This window comes from Trachemys scripta, chromosome 5 (genome assembly GCF_013100865.1).
Source record: "Trachemys scripta elegans isolate TJP31775 chromosome 5, CAS_Tse_1.0, whole genome shotgun sequence".
Taxonomy (NCBI): Eukaryota; Metazoa; Chordata; order Testudines; family Emydidae; genus Trachemys; species Trachemys scripta.
The window spans coordinates 139454458-139473646 of record NC_048302.1 but is presented as its reverse complement, the minus strand read 5'-3'; the positions used below and the strand labels follow the sequence as shown (position 1 = coordinate 139473646).

At 60.0% G+C, this 19189-nt stretch overlaps 2 protein-coding genes across 2 annotated transcripts; one reads left to right on the top strand and one right to left on the bottom strand.

Annotated features, from left to right (window-relative positions):
• Nucleotides 1-524: 524 nt before the first annotated feature.
• On the top strand, nt 525-5131 carry LOC117878445 (interleukin-12 subunit beta-like). Its single transcript, XM_034772639.1, has 3 exons — nt 525-796; nt 1174-1322; nt 4717-5131. Exons 1-3 carry the CDS (start codon nt 547-549, stop codon nt 4843-4845), a joined length of 528 nt encoding a protein of 175 aa, XP_034628530.1. The 5' UTR covers nt 525-546; the 3' UTR covers nt 4846-5131.
• A 2024-nt stretch (nt 5132-7155) lies between these two features.
• LOC117878480 (neurofilament light polypeptide-like) lies at nt 7156-11132 on the bottom strand. The gene is made up of 3 exons (XM_034772688.1): nt 9999-11132; nt 8871-8995; nt 7156-8266 (listed from the first exon to the last, which is right to left on the bottom strand). The coding sequence occupies exons 1-3, from the start codon at nt 10989-10991 to the stop codon at nt 8215-8217; spliced, it is 1170 nt and encodes a 389-aa protein (XP_034628579.1). The 5' UTR covers nt 10992-11132; the 3' UTR covers nt 7156-8214.
• Between the last annotated feature and the right edge of the window lie 8057 nt (nt 11133-19189).

The window sequence follows — 19189 nt, the reverse complement described above, 5'->3', positions numbered from 1 at the left end:
GCCCCCCCGTCCGCACCTCTCTGACCCCCGGCCCCGCCCCACTGCCGTCCGTCCGCCCACCCACTCTGTCCCTACCCCTACTTCTCCCGCCCTATTGCCCCCCGTCCCTTCCCCCTGGCCCCGCGCCGCAGTGCCCCTCCCTTCCCCTACTGCCCCGACTCTCCCTACCCCCTCCGGCTCCTGGCCCCACCTCCCTGCCGTGCCCCTCCCTTCCCCTGTCCCACTGCCCCCCCTCTCCCTACCCCCTTGGCCTGCCCCCGCGCCCCGCAGTGCCCCTCCCTTTCCCCACTGCCCCCCCTCTCCCTACCCCCTCGGCCCCGCCCCCGCGCCCCGCAGTGCCCCTCCCTTTCCCCACTGCCCCCCCCATCCCTACCCCCCCAGTCCCCTGGCCCTGGGCCCAGCCATGACCCTCCCTTCCCCCGCCCCACTGCCCCCGTCTGCCCCCTCTCTCTGACCCCCATCCCGCCCCCCCCGGCTGGACCTCACTCCGCTCCACTCTCCATCCTCTGTCCCTACCCCCCCAGCCCCTGTCCCCGGCCGGACCCCATGCCCCACGCTCCGCCTGACCTGCCTGTGCTCTGCCGCAGCCCCGGTGGCGCCCCCGGGGCCTGGGTCTACGTGGGCGGAGGCGCCGCCTTGCAGGGCCCGGACTGGCCCCAGCCTTTCACGGTGACCCTGGCGGACGGGACCTTCTGCCCCTTTGCTGAGGAGCCGAGGCCGCTGGAGCTGGCGCTGGAGGGAATCTCGGCTGAGAGCTTCGTGAACATCACCCGCAGCCTCTTCCTCCGGGACATCGGTGTGTCCCGCCTGGGTAGCGGGCCCCTGAGAGCCTCCCGCCTGGGTACCGGGCCCCGCACCTGAGAGCCCCCCTGCATGGGGTATCGGGCCCCCCACTACCCCAGAACCCCGCTGCATGGTTACCAGGACCCCCACTCAGTGCCCCAGAGCTCCTCCCCCCGCATGGGTACCAGGCCCCTCGCTGCCCCAGAACCCCCCCCCATGGGTACCAGGACCCACATCTCCATCCAGGGCTGGGGTTAGGCAGCCTTGGGGTGATGGGGCCCTGCGCCAAAGGCCAAGGGGAGGGAGTACCCAGAGAGTGGAGGGGTTCCCCTTGCCCATCGGTCTGATCCCACCCTCCCTCATGACTAACTAGACTCTCTGTGCCCACAGTGAGGCCGGGCCCACCGCAAGACGTGTCTGCACAGAGCAAGGGCGGGCGCCTGCACCTGTCCTGGGCCCCCCCAGCCTCCTGGTCCAGCCCACACTCCTACTTCCTGCTGCGCTACCAGCTGGAGTACCAGCACTGGGACGGCACCACGGTAACTGTCCCCCCACCTGTCACCTGTCCTGCCTAGGCTTGTGTCACCCCTTTTCTGCCTGTCACCACACGAACACAGCACCATGGTAACAAGCCACACCCCTACCCATCCCCCCCCCGTAACTCCCCCTGCTTGTATCACCCTCTCTCCGCCTGTCACCCATGCAATACACAGATTCTAAGGCTAGATTAGAAAGCACTGTCATCATCAGTCTGACCTCCTGTGTCACACAGGCCAAAGCACTTCCCTGAGTTCATTCCTGTCTGAGCAAGAGCAGATCGGTTAGAAAAATATTCCGTACCCATTTAAAAATCATCAGTGACGGAGACTCCACCACAGCCCTTGGGAAGAGGTTCCCATGGCTAATGTCCTGAAAATCAGGCACAAACTTCCAACACTCTGAATTTGTCTATCTTCAGCTTCCAGCCATTAGATCAGGTTAGACCTTTCTCGGCTGGACTGAAGAGCCCCTTATTAAATACTTGCTCCCCAACTACTTGTAGACGGGGGTCAAGTCACCACTGAACCTGCTCTTTGTTCAGCGAAATAGACTGAGATCCTGGAGTCTGTCACTATCAGGCAGGTTTTCTAACCCTCTGATCATTCTCGTGGCTCTTCTCTGACCCCTCTCCAATTTATCCACATTCTTCTTGAATTGTGGGCACCAGAACTGGGCACCGGATTCCAGCCGCAACCACCCCAGTGCCAAATCCAGAGGGGAAAATCACCTCTCTGCTACTCAGAGTTCCCTTGTTCACGCATCCCAGCGTGGCATTAGCTCTTTTGGCCGCAGCATTGCACTGGGAGCTCATGTTCAGCTGATTATCCACCATGACCTCCTAGTGCCTGTCAGAGTCCCTGTTTCCCCACCCGTGAGTATGGCTGACACCCTTTGTTCTCAGATAGGACTTCACATTTGGTTGTATTGAAATACACATTGTTTTGCTTGTGCCCAGCTTCTGAAGCAGTCCAGATCGCTCTGTGTCAGTGCCCTGTCCTCTTCGTTATTTCCCACTCCCCCCATCTTCGTGCTATCTGCAAACTTTATCAGTGACGATTTTATGTTTTCTTCTAGGTCACTGATAAAAATGTTAAATAGTGTAGGGCCAAGGGCTGATCCCTGTGGGACCCACTAGAAACACACCCACTTGATGATAAGAGGGATAGTCCTCTCATGGATGTGTGACTTGTTAAAAGACAGGAAACAAAGGGTAGGAATCAATGATCAGTTTTCAGAATGGAGAGAGGTAAATAGTGGTGTCCCCCAGGGGTCTGTACTGGGGCCAGTCTTATTCATAAATGATCTAGAAAAGGAGGTAAACAGCGAGGTGGCAAAATTTGCAGAGGATACAAAACTACTCAAGATAGTTAAATCCGAAGCTGACTGCAAATTATTACCAAGGGATCTCACTAAACTGGGTGACTGGGAACAAAGTGGCCAATGAAATTCAGTGTTGACAAATGCAAAGTAATGCACATTGGAAAGCAGAATCCTGACTCTGCATACAAAATGACGGGGTCTAAATGAGCGGTTACCACTCAAGAAAGATCTTGGAGTCATTGTGGATAATTCTCTGAAAACTGCTCAATGTGCAGCGGCAGTCAAAAAACCTAACGGAATAGAATCATTAGGAAAGCGCTAGATAATGAGACAGAAAATATCATAATATAATATAATGTAATAACGTAAACCCATGGTGCTCCCACACCTTGAATACTGCGTGCAGTTCTGGTTGCGCCTCTCAAAATGGTATTTTGTAATTGGAAAAAGTACAGAGAAGGGCAACCAAAATGCTGAGGGGTGTGGAACAGCTTCCGTATGAGGAGAGCTTAAAAAGACTGGGACTTTTCAGCTTGGAAAAGAGATGACTAAAGGGGGGAGGGGAGGGTGTATGATGGAGGTTTAGAAAATTGTGAATGGTGCGGAGATGGTGAATAAGGAAATGTTATTTACTTCTTCACATAACACAAGAACCTGGGATCACCCAATGAAATTAATAAGCAGCGGCTTTCAAACAAATATAAGCACACTGTTAACCTGTGGAACTTGCTGCCAGGAGATGTTGTGAAGGCCAAAAGTATATCTGGGTTCAAAAAAGAATTAGATAAGTTCATGCAGGATAGGTCCATCAGTGGCCGTTAGCCAAGATGGTCAGTGACACAGCCCCATGCTCTGGGCGTCCCTAAACCTCTAATTGCCAGAAGCTGCGACTGGATGGCAGGGGATGGATCATTTGATAATTACCCTATTCTGTTCGTTCCCTCTGAAGCATCTGACACTGGCTATTGTCGGAAGACAGGATACTGGGCTAGATGGACCATTGGTCTGACCCAGGACATGTCGAAACTACCACTTATGTCGACAAAACTTATGTCGCTCAGGGGTGTGGGTCATTCTGTTTACCCTTTTTAAATATTGGCACATCATTAGCTTTCTTGGAACTTCCCTTGGAACTTCCCTAGTGTTCCAAGAGTTATTGAAAAATCAGCATGAATGGTCTAGCATGCATCTTTACCAGCTCTTTTCAAACTTTTGGATTCAAGTTCTCTGGAGTTGCTGATTTAAAAATATCTAAGTTTAGCAGCTGCTGTTCAGTGTCCTCCTTAGTGATTGTTGGAATGGAAAGAGTGTTATCATATGAGATGAATATGCCCTCTGGCTTCTTCCCAAGTAACAAACAAATATTTATTAACACTTCTGCCTTTTGTACACTATTATTGATAATTCTACCATTTCTGTCTAGTAAAGGACAAAAACCATTGTTAATATTCCTTTTGTTCCTAATATACTTTTAAAAACGTCTTCCTTGTGTCCCTTTGCTTCCCTTATCAATTTTCTACAGTTCCTAGCTTCTGATTTATATTCATAGCTATCAGCTTACCCTTTCTTCCATGTATTATTTATTTTATTTTTAATAGCTGCTTTTATTTCCCCTCTTTCTAACCAGTGTAGCCTTCTTCCTGGCTTTTTGGGCATCTACTAACATGTTCTTGTACAGTTCCCAATTATCATTCACATTTTCTGTTTTAAATTGTCTCTTCCAACTGATTTGGCTTATGATTGTTTTCAGCTTGGCCCTTTTAAAGAGCCGAGTATATTTCTGTTTGGACTTTATTTTGCGTATGCATCACAAATGTTGCTACAGTGCTGTTTGAATCAGGAAGTTGACGTCTGTCACTTTCAGATGTACTCCCCACCCCCTCATGGCTCCCCTTCCAAATCGCAGCCCCGAGCAGCAGCCACCTTTTCCGAGGGCAGCCTCGCTTCAGGCCCAAATGCTGAGAATCACAGACCTCCTCTCCCAGAGTTCCTCTCCCCCACCTGTGTCACGTCTCCCCTCTGCCCTGCTGAGGTCATGGCAAGCCCCCCCCTCACTGTTTCTCTGTATTTCAGGGTTCCCTCCAGCTGGAGGGGGTGACGGAGACGAGCGTCGAGGGGGATGTGCGGTGGGTGAAGATCCGCTGCCAGGACCCCTTGGTGAACTCCACCTGGAGCCCCTGGACCACCTGGCAGAAGGTGTGACGGGGCCTGTCAGAAATGGGTCTACAGCCCCCTTACCCCCCAGTCTCCGCACATTGGCACCCTCAACCCATCCACCCATCTGCTGTATTTAACCCAGCCCCTGCTGCCCCCATCTAACCCTAACACTGGCCAGACACCCCCCCGCCAAGGGGTCTAGGATTTGGGGCTGCCGACCCCAGAGCCCTGTCCCATCTTGATCCCCTGGACATCACCCCTTCCCACCAGCTGCCACGGCTGGGATCTGCTCTCCTGAGCACCTACAATAAACAACAGCTGGTGCCCTGGACTCGGTGTTGTCTCATGGTTCAAGGGCAGAGGGATGGGCCAGGCTGTGGGGTGGGGGGCTGTGGGTCGCGTGGGGATGGAATGGGAATGGCCCCATGGAAACTGGCTGTTCCCTCCAGAGGCAGTTCCTGGGTCTGCCCCAGGCCAGACCCTGTGCCCCAGTGAATCAGTCCCACTTCCCCCAGGGGCCCTGGCCAGCCTGGTTCTGTGTGCACTCCCCACAGCTCCCAGCCCCCTTGTGGGGAGACGTGTACCCCAAAGGGAGCACTGCACCCCCACCTCCCCGATCAGCCGTAACTCCCAGCTGCCGGGTGACAGCGGGGGGGTTAGCAGATGGCTGGAACTGTGTAGCCAGTCCTTGGTTACCAGAGAGCAGAAAGTTACAGCCGGGGCCTGCAGGGTCAGCCCAGAGCCCCCTACCCCTCCTTAGTCCCCATCTAGGAGCATCTCTCCTACCTCCAGCCGCCCCTGCGGAGCCACCCCACCTGCCCCTTCCTCAGCCCTTTGTCCTCCCACTGCTCACACCTGGCTGGCCTCCTAAGGAGTGGGGGTCATCCTGGGTCGTTTGTGGCCGGGTCCCAAATGTCTGGGCAATTGGAGTGGCCCTTGGCTTCCTGGATTCTCCATGGGCACAGGGCTAAGTGTTAGTCAGTCACATCTGGATCGCTGGTAACAACCTTTTCCCACCACCTCGTCAACCATGCACCACAGGGGGAAACCGAGGCACACATATATTCATACAAAATGTTACAAAAAATTCCCATTCCATCACACACCCCCGTGTGCTATATCTCAGCAGTGGCAGTTTATCAACCCGCCCCCCTCCGCCATGTGGTATATCTCAGCCAGTGCAGGTCATACCCGTGTGGTATATCCTGGCGGGAGCAGGTCACACACACACACCCCCGTGGTATATCCCGGCGGGAGCAGGTCACACCCCTCCCCCCCATGGTATATCCTGGCGGGGGAGGTCACACCCCATGTTGCCCCCTTTCCCCCCAGGTGGCAGCATTCAGCACGGCTGCATAGCAGGTGGTGTACGGCTCCCCCGCCCGCTCACCATGCTCTTCCCGCCTGGCAGCCTGGCAGCGTCCACCCCAGGGGCCAGCTGGCTGCCGTGTCATCTCCTGCGCCCACCAGCGCCTCGTCCTCTCCCAGCACAAGCGCTTCTGGGCACTGGTGGGTGAGCCGGGGCCCTGCACTACACCAGCCTGCTTCCCACCCGCCCTGGCACAGCGGTGCCACGGGAACGCCTCCATGCTCAGCATCACCTGGAGGTGAGGGGGATGCCCGGCTCGCCCCAGCCTGGGGTGCCACAGCAGGGCCCTGCCCAGGCCTGGGTGGGGGCACCATGGCAGGTGAGAGCTCGGGGGGCACGAGGGAGTGTGCAGCTTCCACGGGGCGTGGACCCGCCTCACCTGGGGGGCTCTAGCCCCAGCCAGAGGGCGGGGCTGCCCATGAAGGGACCCCTGGAGCCAGTGGGAGGGGGTGGCCTTCTAGCACTGAACTAGCCGCAGCCTGGGGCAAGAGCGCTTCCCTCTAGCCCGTCTCTGGGGCTGGGCCCTACCCTTGGCCCGTGGCCTGGCCGGGCAGCTGCAGGCACCAGGGGGAGAGAAGTCGCTGACAGCAGACAGGCCAGAACACACCCTTCTGCAGGAGTGTCATGGGGGCACTGCAGGGAGCGGGGCAGGAGCCCTGGCTGTGGGGGGATCTCCCAGCTACCCCAGTCCCGGCCTCTCCCAGCAGGGGGCGCTGTGGGGGGGGAGAGGGGCAGGAGCCCTGGCTGTGGGGGGAGTTCCCAGCTACCCCAGTCCCGGTCTCTCACAGCAGGGGGCGCTGTGTGTGTGGGGGGGGAGAGGGGCAGGAGCCCTGGCTGTGGGGGGATCTCCCAGCTACCCCAGTCCCGGCCTCTCCCAGCAGGGGGCACTGTGGGGATCGTGACCCTGAGCTGCTGCATTACAGGGCTGTGCTCATCCCCCCCAGTTCTCACCAGCCCCCAGCGACAGAGTCTCTGGCTCAGGTTAATGCCATGGGGCTTTTATTGAGGTGCTTCCATTGCTGGCACAGGCAGCGTGGCAGTGCCAGGCCGGTTCTGGCGCTGCTCTGAAAGGGTGGCTGGTGCAATGATTGGGAGAGGTGACGGGTCTGTGCCTGCCCCACACTGACTGATGCAGGAGAGCTGCCTGCAGGGGGCGCTGTGCTGATTAGCCCCACACCCCCTCCAGCTGCATGGGGGCTCCCCGGGGGATGTTCCAGGGACAGCTGGACTGGGCACTGTGGTGGCGGTGAGTGCCCCCTGCAGGAGAGACTGGGCTGGCTCCTGGCTCTGTGGGATCTCCCAGCTGTGCCGGGGACATCCAGTGGTGGGAGGCAGCTCCGGGTGTCGCAGCAGGGCCAGGAGAATGGGGTACAGCTCCCCCGCCTGCCCCCCCTGCACTGTTTGCCCCCTGACAGCAGGGGGTGCAGCCTGGGTCAGCCCAGGGCCTGGGGGCAGTACTGCCTGCGCCCCGCTGCGGTTCTCCCTCGGCATGGCCGGGGTGGGCAGCTCCGAGGGGGGACGTCACTTGTGGTTTCGCTCTCCGGGTTCTGGAGAGGGCACATGCTGCTTGTGGTTCAACTCCCGGTGCCCGGGGGCCGTCACGTGGGTAGGGGGCAGCTCCACCTCAGGCTGCAGCGAGAGGGCCTGAGCGTCGGGGAGCCCTGCTGGGGCCCAGAGGTACCCGGGGCAGGCGCTGGGCTCCTGAGGACACACCCAGGAAGCCTTGTCCAGCGGGGCCTGGCCGTGCTCAGCACAGCGCTGGGAGGGGCTGGAGTCCAGGACACTCCTGGCCTCTCCCTGCAATGGTGACGTGGGGTCTGGAGCCTGCCCCGAGATGGGGCAAGGAGGCCAAGGGGCTGCAGCCAATGAGACGGGGGCTCTCACACGCACCTGATTGCTGGGGAACGGCCCTGCAGCTGCCCGACTCCCTCAGCACTGGGGGCGACAGGTGAGTGACTGGAGGGGTGTGAAGGGGACAGGGCAGCAGGGGGGTGCAGGGAATGGGGGGTGACTGGGGCTGCTCTCCTGCTGCAGGCCCCCGCTGATCACAGGGGGGATGAGTAGCTCAGCCGGATCTCTTCCCCCTCCAGCAGCTTCCTGTAAGACACCCAAAGGGGATAGTGCAGGTCAGCCCCCCAGCCCACACAGGGGTCCCCTGCCAGGCCTGAGCGCAGGGAGTGGCACCACAGCCGCCTGACGGGCCGAGCTCCGAGCCCTGCCCCAGCACAATAAACAACGGGGGGATCTCCGGCCCAACCAGGCGGAGCAGCTCCAGGTCCATCCAGCAGGAGGCAGGCATCCCCCTGTGACCCAGGGAGCGACCTGGGCACCGAGTGATTCTGGGGGCTGGCGCGGGGGCCCTGTCCATAGCAGGGAGATCTGTGGGGCAGAGCTCGCTGCCCTCGCGTTGGGGCGACATGGGGCTGGCGTGTCCTGCAGCAAGTTAGCCCAAGGGCAGCCAGAAGCATGTAATCCTTGGCTCCTCCCCCCTCAGAGTGGGGGTCGGGATCCTTCTCCCCACAGCACCAGCAGGGGAGGAAACTGAGGCGAGAAGGGGATGCAGTGCAGGGCTGGGAACCAAACCCAGGAGTCCTGACACAGCCCACCCTGCAGCCCGCCTCCTGGGGACAGCCGCTTCCTTCTGAAGCCTGTGGGAGCTAGGGGCCCAGCTGGGGGCCAGGCAGAGCTGGGGGGCCAGTACCTGTAGGCGGCGATCTCGATGTCCAGCGCCATCTTGACATTGAGCAGGTCCTGGTACTCACGCAGGTACCGCGCCATCTCCTGCTTGGCCTCCCTGATCTCCTGCTCCAGGTCAGCCACGCGCTCCTGGCAGGGAGAGAGGCCTGGCCGGTCAGTGCCGCCTGGGCCCTGCTGTCGCTCTCAGCCCTGGGCCTGCCACGTCTGAGCCCGGGGGGTCACGACCCGGCCCCAAGCCCCACTGCCAGCCAGGTCTCAGTGCCTTCGCCCCCTGCTCCATCACTCCCCCATCCAGCCAGTGTCTGGCCAGGGTACCCAGCCCCCCACTGGGCAGAGCTCCCAGGCCCCACGGCCAGAGGCACTAGGGGTGGGAAAGGCTCCAGGGCTGGGGGCAGAGCTTCCCCAGGCTCTGAATGCCCCCACCCTGGGGCTCCCCACCCTGCCCAGGGAGCTGGCTCCAGACAGACCCATTGCCCTGCCAACGCCTCCCATGACCCCCGGCCCATCTGGCCGCCACTGGGGCCCGGCCCGGTCACCTCCATGGCATTCATGCCCTCAGGGCGTCTGAGCCGACGCAGCACTTCTGTTGGCTCCTGGCGGCTCCGAGCCGAGTGCAGGGGCCATGGGGGCACTATCCCTCTGAGCTGGGGAGCGGGACCGGCCCGCCTGGCCAGGGCCCCCTGCACTGGCTGCAGCAGGGTCCCTGCTCATTGAGAGAGAAACTCCAGAGTGTGCTCCCCTCCCTTCCCCCACTCCTTGCTGCCCCCAGGATGCAGTTTGCTCCCAGTGCCCCTCAAACGGCCCGGCCGCTGGCCCCGCTCCCCCTGGCCCAGAGCTGCCCTCTCCCAAGGATCGAGGGCACTTCCCAAGGTCCCTCCTTGTGCCTGGTGCCAGCCGCTCCCCAGCGCAGGCAGTGATGCAGAGCCCTGCCCGGGGCTGTTTGCACCCTACTGCTGCTTGTGGGGAGGGCGTCGGACCCTGGCAAGGGGACTGGGCAGACCTGGGCCCAGCTTTCTGTCCATGCCACGGGGGGCTAAATGAAGCGGAGAACCCAGGAGTCCTGGCTCCAGGCCCGTGCGCCTGCCCTCCACAGGCGAGGGAGCCTGGCTTGCCCTGCAGGCCCTGGCCTCACCTGGTACGTGGCCACCTCGCTGCTCTGCCTGTCCTCCACGCTCTCCAGCTGCTTGTTGAGCGAGTCGATGATGCTGCGCAGGGCCTCGACCTCGGCCGAGCGGGACTGCAGCAGGCGCCGGTACTCGGCCGTCTCCTCCCGCATGGACCTCACCGCCTCGTTGTTCTTGCTGGCTAGCTCGGCCACCGAGGCGAACCTGGTGCGGTACCAGTCTTCGGCCGCCTGCATGTTCCTGCCGGCCAGCGTCTCGTACTGCGCCCGGATCTCCCGCAGCGCTGCCGCCAGATCGGGCTTAGCTCCCGCCAGGCTCACGTCCACCGGCAGACTGGCCGCCTCCACCTGGGCCGACAGCTCGGCACTCTCCTGCCCGAAGACCTTGTGGAGCAGGGAGATCTCCCCCAGCAGGGAGCCGATGCTGCCCTCCACGTCGCTGTTAGCCAGCGCGGCCTGGCCGGCCTCCTCCCGCACCTTCTGCAGCGTCTCCTCGGCCTGCAGCCGCAGCCGCGCCTCCTCCTCATAGCGCTCCTTCAGCTGGCTGCAGGAGTCGCGCAGCTGGTCCCGCCTGGCCTCCATGCGCATCTTCTCGCCCGCCTCCGCCTCCAGCAGGCCGCGCAGGCCGCGCAGCTCCTGCCGGTACAGCAGGTGCAGGCGCGAGGGGTCCTGCTGCTTCTGCCGCAGCGCCTCCAGCTCCACCAGCAGCACCTTGTTCTGCTGCTCCAGCCGGTGCACCTTCTCGATGTAGGTGGCGAAGCGGTCGTTGAGGTCGACCAGCTGCTCCTTCTCCTGGGCCCGCAGCCCCAGCAGCTCCGCGTTCAGGCTGCTCACCTGGGACAGGTCCAACTTCTCCAGGGAGGCGACGCACCCCGAGCGCTTGGCAGGGGCCAGCGCCGGCCGGTGCAGGGCGTACAGGGAGGAGGAGACGGTGGACTTGGTGGAGCGGACGTTCCGGTACTCCTGCCACGGCTTGCGGAAGCCATAGGGGTCATAGCTCATCTTGGCCAAGGGGGCCTGGCTGCCAGGGCAGCTGCAGGTGCGGGGGCGGATGAGCGGGGGGAGGCAGAGCCAGCAGTTGCAGCGAGGGGGGGAGCAGAGGCTGCAGCGGGGGCTGGGGGTGGGGGGCACAGCCAGCAGCTGCAGCGGGGGCTGGGGGGGGGGGGGGGGGGGGGGGGCACAGCCAGCAGCTCCAGCACCAGCCACGGCTCTGCACCAATGCCAGAATGCTGCAGTGCCCTTGCCTTTATATAGCGCCCCCCCCCCGCCCCGCTCCAGCGCGCCGGGCCAATCAGAGCAAGCTGCGGGCGAGCAGCAGGAGCAGTTCGCTGGTTCTCGGAGCCCAGGAGCTGGGAAGAGAAGAGGGAGGGCGCAGCCGGCAGTGAAGGGGCTGCACGCCGGGGCCTGCCCGCCCCACTCTGGTGCCCCCTGTCACGGAGTCCCCGGGCGATGCTCTGGAACTGCTCCCCACAAAGCCAGTCAGGACTTTGGGGAGCCTCCTCTCCCTCGGAGCAGACCATCTTCAGGGCAAGAAGCTCACACAGCTTCACCTCCTGGGTCTCTCCTGGGAGCATTCAGCATATGCCCCTCCATGCGCTTCCCACAGCGAGTCCGCCCCGGCGGGGTCCTGGGGCAGCCAGAGGGTCCTGCACCCCCCACTTCGCAGTCAGACGTGACTCTCAGCCAGCCAGTAACACAGAGGTTTATTAGATGACAGGAATATGGTCTAAAACAGAGCTTGTACGTACAGCAAATGGGACCCCTCAGCCGGGTCCATTCTGGGGTTCAGAGAGCCAGACACCCCCATCTGCCTCACTCTCCGTCCCCAGCTAGCCCCAACCCAAACCCCCTCCCGCCCCTCCTTCTCTGCTGAGTTCCTTTCCTGGGCCAGGAGGTCACCTGTTCTCTTTGTTCACCTTTAGCTATTTCCTTGCAGGGGGGGAAGGGGCCCTGGCCATTTGTTGCCAGGAAGACAGAGTGTCAGTGATTTATGCACACTGGCCTTTATCACACCACCTAGAGACTTAAGAAATGCATAGGGGAAACTGAGGCATCCACACAGTATGCAGAGGAAACATTAAGAACAGTCCCACTTCGTCACACCCCCTGCACCCAGCACGCCCAGCAAGGCTGGGGTGTGATGTCCGGCTACCCCAGTCCCGGCAGGGGGCGCTGTGGGGGGCAGGAGCTGGCTGAGGGGAGCGCCCACCTACCCCAGGGCCGGCAGGGGGCGCTGTGGGGGCCGGGACAGGAGCTGGCTGGGGGGGAGCGCCCACCTACCCCAGTCCCGGCAGGGGGCGCTGGGGGGGGGCGGGAGTTGGAGGAGTGGGGCAGGAGCCCAGTGAGGCCACACACCGGGACACACACACAATGACACACACACACACAGTGACACACCCACCCGGACGGACACCCAGGGATCTCCGATATACACACATGCAGCGACACACACCCACACTGGGCTACGTGCAGTCACACACAGAGTGACACCTACACCCAGTGATCTGCGCAGTGATGCACACCACGGGACACACCGGGACATCACTCATGCAGTGACACACACACACCGTGTCACCCCCACCGATGTGCAGCTCTGAGCTCTGGGAAGGAGACCCCGCCCCCCCTTCACAGCACACGAACAAGGGGCGGCCCTGGAACCGTCCTCAATAGACTGAGACCACACACCCCCGGAGGGGGGCTTCCCTGGGCCCCCCACTCCTCTCCCAGCCCCCCAAACCTAGCACCCTCTGCTCTTCTCCTCGCCCCCTGACCTGAACCCAAGGTCCCTGCCCTGGGCTATACAGCAGGTCAGACGGATGATCACAATGGTCCCTCCTAGCCTTGGTATGTAGAGTATCCCTGGTCCCTGCTCCCCCCTCAGCCCCCGCAATCTCCACACCCTAACCCCCTGTGCCTCTCCTACCCCCAAACCTCACTGTCCCTCAACCCCTAACCCCCAGTACACCCCAACCCCCTGAGCCTCTCCTACCCCCAAACTACACTGTCCCTCAACGCCTAACCCCCAGTACACCCCAACCCCCTGAGCCTCTCTTACCCCCAAACCTCACTGTCCCTCAACTCCTAACCCCCAGCACACCCCCAACCCCCTGAGCCTCTCCTACCCCCAAACTACACTGTCCCTCAACGCCTAACCCCCAGCACACCCCCAACCCCCTGTGCCTCTCCTACCCCCAAACTACACTGTCCCTCAACGCCTAACCCCCAGCACACCCCCAACCCCCTGTGCCTCTCCTACCCCCAAACTACACTGTCCCTCAACCCCTAACCCCCAGTACACCCCAACCCCCTGAGCCTCTCCTACCCCCAAACTACACTGTCCCTCAACCCCTAACCCCCAGTACACCCCAACCCCCTGAGCCTCTCTTACCCCCAAACCACACTGTCCCTCAACCCCTAACCCCCAGTACACCCCAACCCCCTGAGCCTCTCCTACCCCCAAACTACACTGTCCCTCAATGCCTAACCCCCAGCACACCCCCAACCCCCTGTGCCTCTCCTACCCCCAAACTACACTGTCCCTCAACCCCTAACCCCCCCTGTGCCTCTCCTACCCCCAAACTACACTGTCCCACAATCCCAAACCCCCAGCACACCCTAACCCCCTGCATCTCCCCTACCCCCAAACTACACTGTCCCACAACCCCTAACTCCCAGCACACCCCAACCCCCAGCGCCTCTCCTACCCCCAAACTTCACTGTTTCCCAAACCCTAACCCCTAGCACACCCTAACCCCCTGTGCCTCTCCTACCCCCAAACTACACTGTCCCTCAACCCCTGACCCCCTGCACCTCTGTGACAATGCAGTTCTGGCAGAACCCAACTGAGAGTGCCAACTCAGGACAAATTGCTCACACAGGGCAGTTACAGCCCAAGGCTGGGGGTTTTTCCACCTCTAAGGCAAACCAAACCAGCCAGACTAAGAGGACTTTGGTCTCACCCCACTGGCTAACCACAAGTCTCACAAGCCATTTCCTTAGACACTCCAGTTTCCCAGTATCACCACCAGTGCCACTTGTTATGGGGACAAATGGTTATGAAAACCAATACCCCAGTAAAAGAAAAAAGGTTCTTCTGATCCCAAGGACCAAGCCCAACCCAGGTCAATATACAAATCAGATCTTACCCTCAAATCACGCTACTGCCAATCCTTTAGAATCTAAAATCTAAAGGTTTATTCATAAAAGGAAAAAGGTAGAGATGAGAGCTAGAATTGGTTAAATGGAATCAATTACATACAGTAATGGCAAAGTTCTTGGTTCAGGCTTGTAGCAGCGATGGAATAAACTGCAGGTTCAAATCAAGTCTCTGGAACATCCCCAGTTGGGATGGGTCCTCAGTCCTTTGTTCAGAGCTTCAGCTTGTAGCAAAGTTCCTCCAGAGGTAAGAAGCAGGATTGAAGACAAAATGGAGATGAGGCATCAGCCTTATATAGTCTTTTCCAGGTGTAAGAACACCTTTGTTCTTACTGTGGAAAATTACAGCAAAATGAAGTCTGGACTCACATGGGCCTGTCCCTGCATACTTTGCTGAGTTACAAGGCGTATCTGCCTTCTCACAATGGGTCCATTGTATAGCTGATGGTCCTTAATGGGCCATCAAGCAGGCTAGGCAGAGCTAACACCAGCTTGTCTGGGATGTCACCCAGAAGCATAGCATAAGTTTGCCATACAGACAGTATAGAGCCGATATTCATAACTTCAACTACCAAACTGATACACACATATAGACAGCCTAATCATAACCAGTAACCCATAACCTTGTCTTAGACACCCCATTTGACCCCCTTTATACACGATTTGGGGCCACTACAGAATCTTGGTTGCAACAATGATCTATATGGTCCCAGTTTATGTCAATAACGTCACAACCTCCCCTACCCCCAAACCTTACTGTCCCACAATCCCAACCCCCCAGCACACCCCAACCTCAGCGCCTCTCCTACCCCCAAACCTCACTGTTTCCCAAACCCTAACCCTAGCACACCCTAACCCCCTGTGCCTCTCCTACCCCCAAACCTCACTGTCCCTCAACGCCTAATCCCTAGCACACCCCCAACCCCCTGTGCCTCTCCTACCCCCAAACTATACTGTCCCTCAACCCCTAACCCCCAGTACACCCCCAACCTCCTGTGTCTCTCCTACCCCCAAACTACACTGTCCCACAACCCCTAACCCCCAGCACACCCCAACCCTCTGTGCCTCTCCTATCCCCAAACCTCACTGTCTCCCAATCCCTAACCCCCAGCACACCCCAACCCCCTACACCTCTCCTACCCCCAAACCTCACTGTCCCCCAACCCCTAACCCCCAGCACACCCCAACCCCCTACACCTCTCCTACCCCGAAACCTCACTGTTCCCAAACCCCTAACCCCCATCACACCCAACTTTTCTGATCTTTCTTACCCCAAACTTACCCCGCCCCAGCTCTTTTCCTTGCCAGCCCCATGAACTCCTCCCCTATACAGGCTGGCCCTGCTCCCCTGCCAGGCCTGAGCCAGGTTGTGGGGGTCTGCGAGATGGGCGTGGCCTGTCCCAGTGTGCCAGGGAGCCGTGTGTGTCGCTTTGTTGCCTGTAAGGACCCAGGCTCAGGCCCGCAGGCGCTATGGGAAACAGGTGCCAGCCGGGGGTGCTGTTCCCTGGCCCCTGCAGAGCCGCCCTAGGCTGCGAAGGCTGGTGCTGGGGGAGCACCCTGAGCACTGTGACATGATCCAGCGCCTGCCTCCCCCCAGCCCAGGCCAGCCCAGGGGAGTCCGGACACCACGTGGAGGGGGTGGACGACTGGCGGAGGCCAGAACTGGGCCTGGCCCTTCTGGGCGGCTGCCCCTGGCTATGTGGGGGGATTCTCCCAAGGGGTCACTGTCAGAGCCAGCCCCGAAATATAGAGCTCCGGCTGCCTGGCCCCCATTAGCCGTGTCTGGCCCAGTCGCTGCCCCCCTTCAGACCGCGGTCAACCCTGATCAACAGCAGCTCTATCGCCGCCGCTTTGTTCTTCAACAGCAATTCAGCGACGGGTCCCTCCGTCCGAGAGGGACCGAGGGACCTGCCGCCGAATTGCCACCCAAGAGCCGGACGTGCCGCCCCTTCCCGTTGGCCACCCCAAGCACCTGCTTGCTGCGCTGGTGCCTGGAGCCACCCCTGGATGGGACCCAAACGAAGGGCGACCTGTTTAACCTGATTGTACCAGAGCAACTGTATGAGCGGTGCCCATCCGACCTGAGGCTGTGGTTGGTGGACAGAAAGCCAGAGAACCCGCGACACGCAGGGCAGCTGGCCGACGAGTTTGTGAAGAGCCGGTCAGGGGGTGGCAGGGAGGAGCCCCAAGGAACAGGCCCGCCGCGATGCAGAGAGAGAGTCACCCGGGTATCTCCCAAAGGGGGAATATGGAAAACACCCTCCCAAGGGGAACATCCGGCATCAGGGCCAACCGACCGGCTTGAGGGGACCAACGGGACATGAGCTGCTATCATTGTGGCCAGAGAGGCCACATACGGACCCAGTGCCCCAGGCTCAAGGACAGACTGAGCAAACCGAAACCGCAGAGGGCTAACTGGATAGGGACCCAGTTGGATGAGGGGCAGGCTTCCCAGGCAAGGGGGGCTGGCAGCTTACCAACTGCTCAGGAGAGAGGAGTTTCCCAGACCAGCTTCTCTGGGGGGCTGGATGCTCCAGACTCAAGGTTCTCAGTTTATAGGGTGGGCGCGGGGCTGTCCCTGCGGAGCAAGTGCCTTGTGTGACGGAGCAGGGAGCAGGGCAGATTTGACCTGGGAATGTTGCAGGGGGGTTGCAGTGGGGATGTGGGACTTCCCTTGAAGGAAGCTACCTGAGCTGNAGGCAGAGGCTGCTACAGAACTTTTACTGGCCCGGGGTCTTCACCAACGTCCGGCAGTACTGCCGATCCTGTGACCCCTGCCAAAGGGTGGGGAAGGCCCGGGACAAGGGGAAGGCAGCATTGAGACCTTTGCCCATCATAGAGGAGCCTTTCCAGAAGGTGGCCATGGACATAGTGGGACCTCTCAGCAAGACGACCCGGTCTGGGAAGAAATACATCCTGGTGGTGGTAGATTTCGCCACCCGCTACCCCGAGGCAGTGCCCTTATCGTCCATTGAAGCAGACACTGTGGCGGATGCGCTGCTGACCATTTTCAGCCGAGTGGGGTTCCCCAAGGAAGTCTTGACGGACCAAGGGTCCAACTTCATGTCGGCCCTACTCCGGTGCTTGTGGGAGAGATGTGGGGTCCGGCACAACTGGGCCTCAGCATATCACCCCCAATCCAACGGGCTGGTGGAGAGGTTCAATGGGACGCTAAAAATGATGCTGAAAACATTTATGAATCAGCACCCGCAGGACTGGGACAAGTACTTACCTCACCTGCTGTTTGCGTACAGGGAGGTACCCCAGGAGTCTACCGGGTTTTCGCCTTTCGAACTGCTATATGGAAGGCGGGTAAGGGGGCCCCTGGACCTGATGAGAGACGAATGGGAGGGGAAGGCCACTCCTGACGGAGAGTCGGTGGTGGAGTATGTCCTGACCTTCCGGGAACGACTTGCTGAGCTCATGGGCCTGGCCAGGGAGAATCTGGCCAGAGCCCAGAGGAAGCAGAAGGTCTGGTATGACCGCACAGCACGGGCCCGCGCCTTCGCCACTGGGGATCAGGTGATGGTCCTCATCCCCGTGAGGAAAAACAAACTCCAGGCCACCTGGGAAGGGCCCTTCAAGGTTGTCAAGCAACTAAACGAGGTAAACTATGTGGTGGAGCTGTCGAACCGGGCACACCACCACCGGGTGTACCATGTGAATATGATGAAGCCATATTATGACAGGGGGAATATGGTGTTGGCCGTGTGTGGACAGTGGGAGGGGCAGGGAGATGACCCTTTAGTAGATCTATTCCCTGGGACAAGAGTTGGCTTCCCCCTGGAAGCAATTCCCCTCTCTGATCGGCTAACCCCTGCCCAGCGAGCTGAGATCGGAGGGGTGCTGCATCTGTACCAGCAGCTGTTTTCCAACCAGCCTGGACGCACTAATCTGACTGTCCACCGGGTGCAGACAGGATCGCACCCGCCTATAAAATGCTCCCCCTTCCGAGCCACAGGGAAAACTGCTCAGGACCTGGAAAGAGAGGTCAATGACATGCTGGCTTTGGGGGTGATCCAGCCGTCTTCCAGCCCTTGGGCCTCGCCGGTGGTGCTGGTCCCCAAAAAGGACGGGTCGATCCGGTTCTGTGTGGACTATCGGAAGCTCAATGCCATCACTGTAGCCGATGCCTACCCCATGCCCAGGCCGGACGAGCTCCTAGACAAGCTGGGAGGTGCTCGGTACCTTACCACCATGGATCTTACAAAGGGCTATTGGCAAGTGCCGCTGGATGCAGATGCCAGGCTGAAATCAGCCTTTGTCACCCCTCTGGGGCTCTATGAGTTCCTGACCCTGCCCTTCGGCCTCAAGGGAGCGCCGGCCACCTTCCAGCGCCTGGTGGATCAGCTACTGAGGGGGATGGAGAGTTTTGCCGTGGCGTATATCGATGACATCTGTGTCTTTAGCCAGACCTGGGAGGACCACATATCCCAGGTTAGACAAGTGCTGGACCGACTCCAGAAGGCTGGGCTGACCATAAAACCGGAGAAGTGCAAGGTGGGGATGGCTGAGGTATCCTACCTAGGCCACCGGGTGGGAAGCGGCTGCCTAAAGCCGGAACCAGCCAAAGTGGAGGTGATCAGAGACTGGCCCGCTCCCCAAACCAAAAAGCAGGTCCAAGCCTTTATTGGGATGGCAGGGTACTATCGGAGGTTCGTGCCCCACTTTAGCGCCATAGCCGCCCCCATCACTGAGCTGTGCAAGAAGGGGAAGCCAGACAAAGTGGTCTGGACCGAGGAGTGCCAGGAGGCTCTCCGGGCGCTGAAAGAGGCTCTGGTCAGTGGCCCAGTTCTGGCAAACCCAGACTTTGACAAGCCCTTTATGGTGTTCACCGACGCCTCAGACACAGGACTGGGGGCGGTGTTAATGCAGGAGGATGAAAAGGGGGAGAGACACCCCATCGTGTACCTGAGCAAGAAGTTGCTACCCCGGGAGCAGAACTACGCGGCCATCGAGAAGGAATGCCTGGCCATGGTGTGGGCCCTCAAGAAACTAGAGCCATATCTCTTTGGGCGTCACTTCACCATGCACACCGACCACTC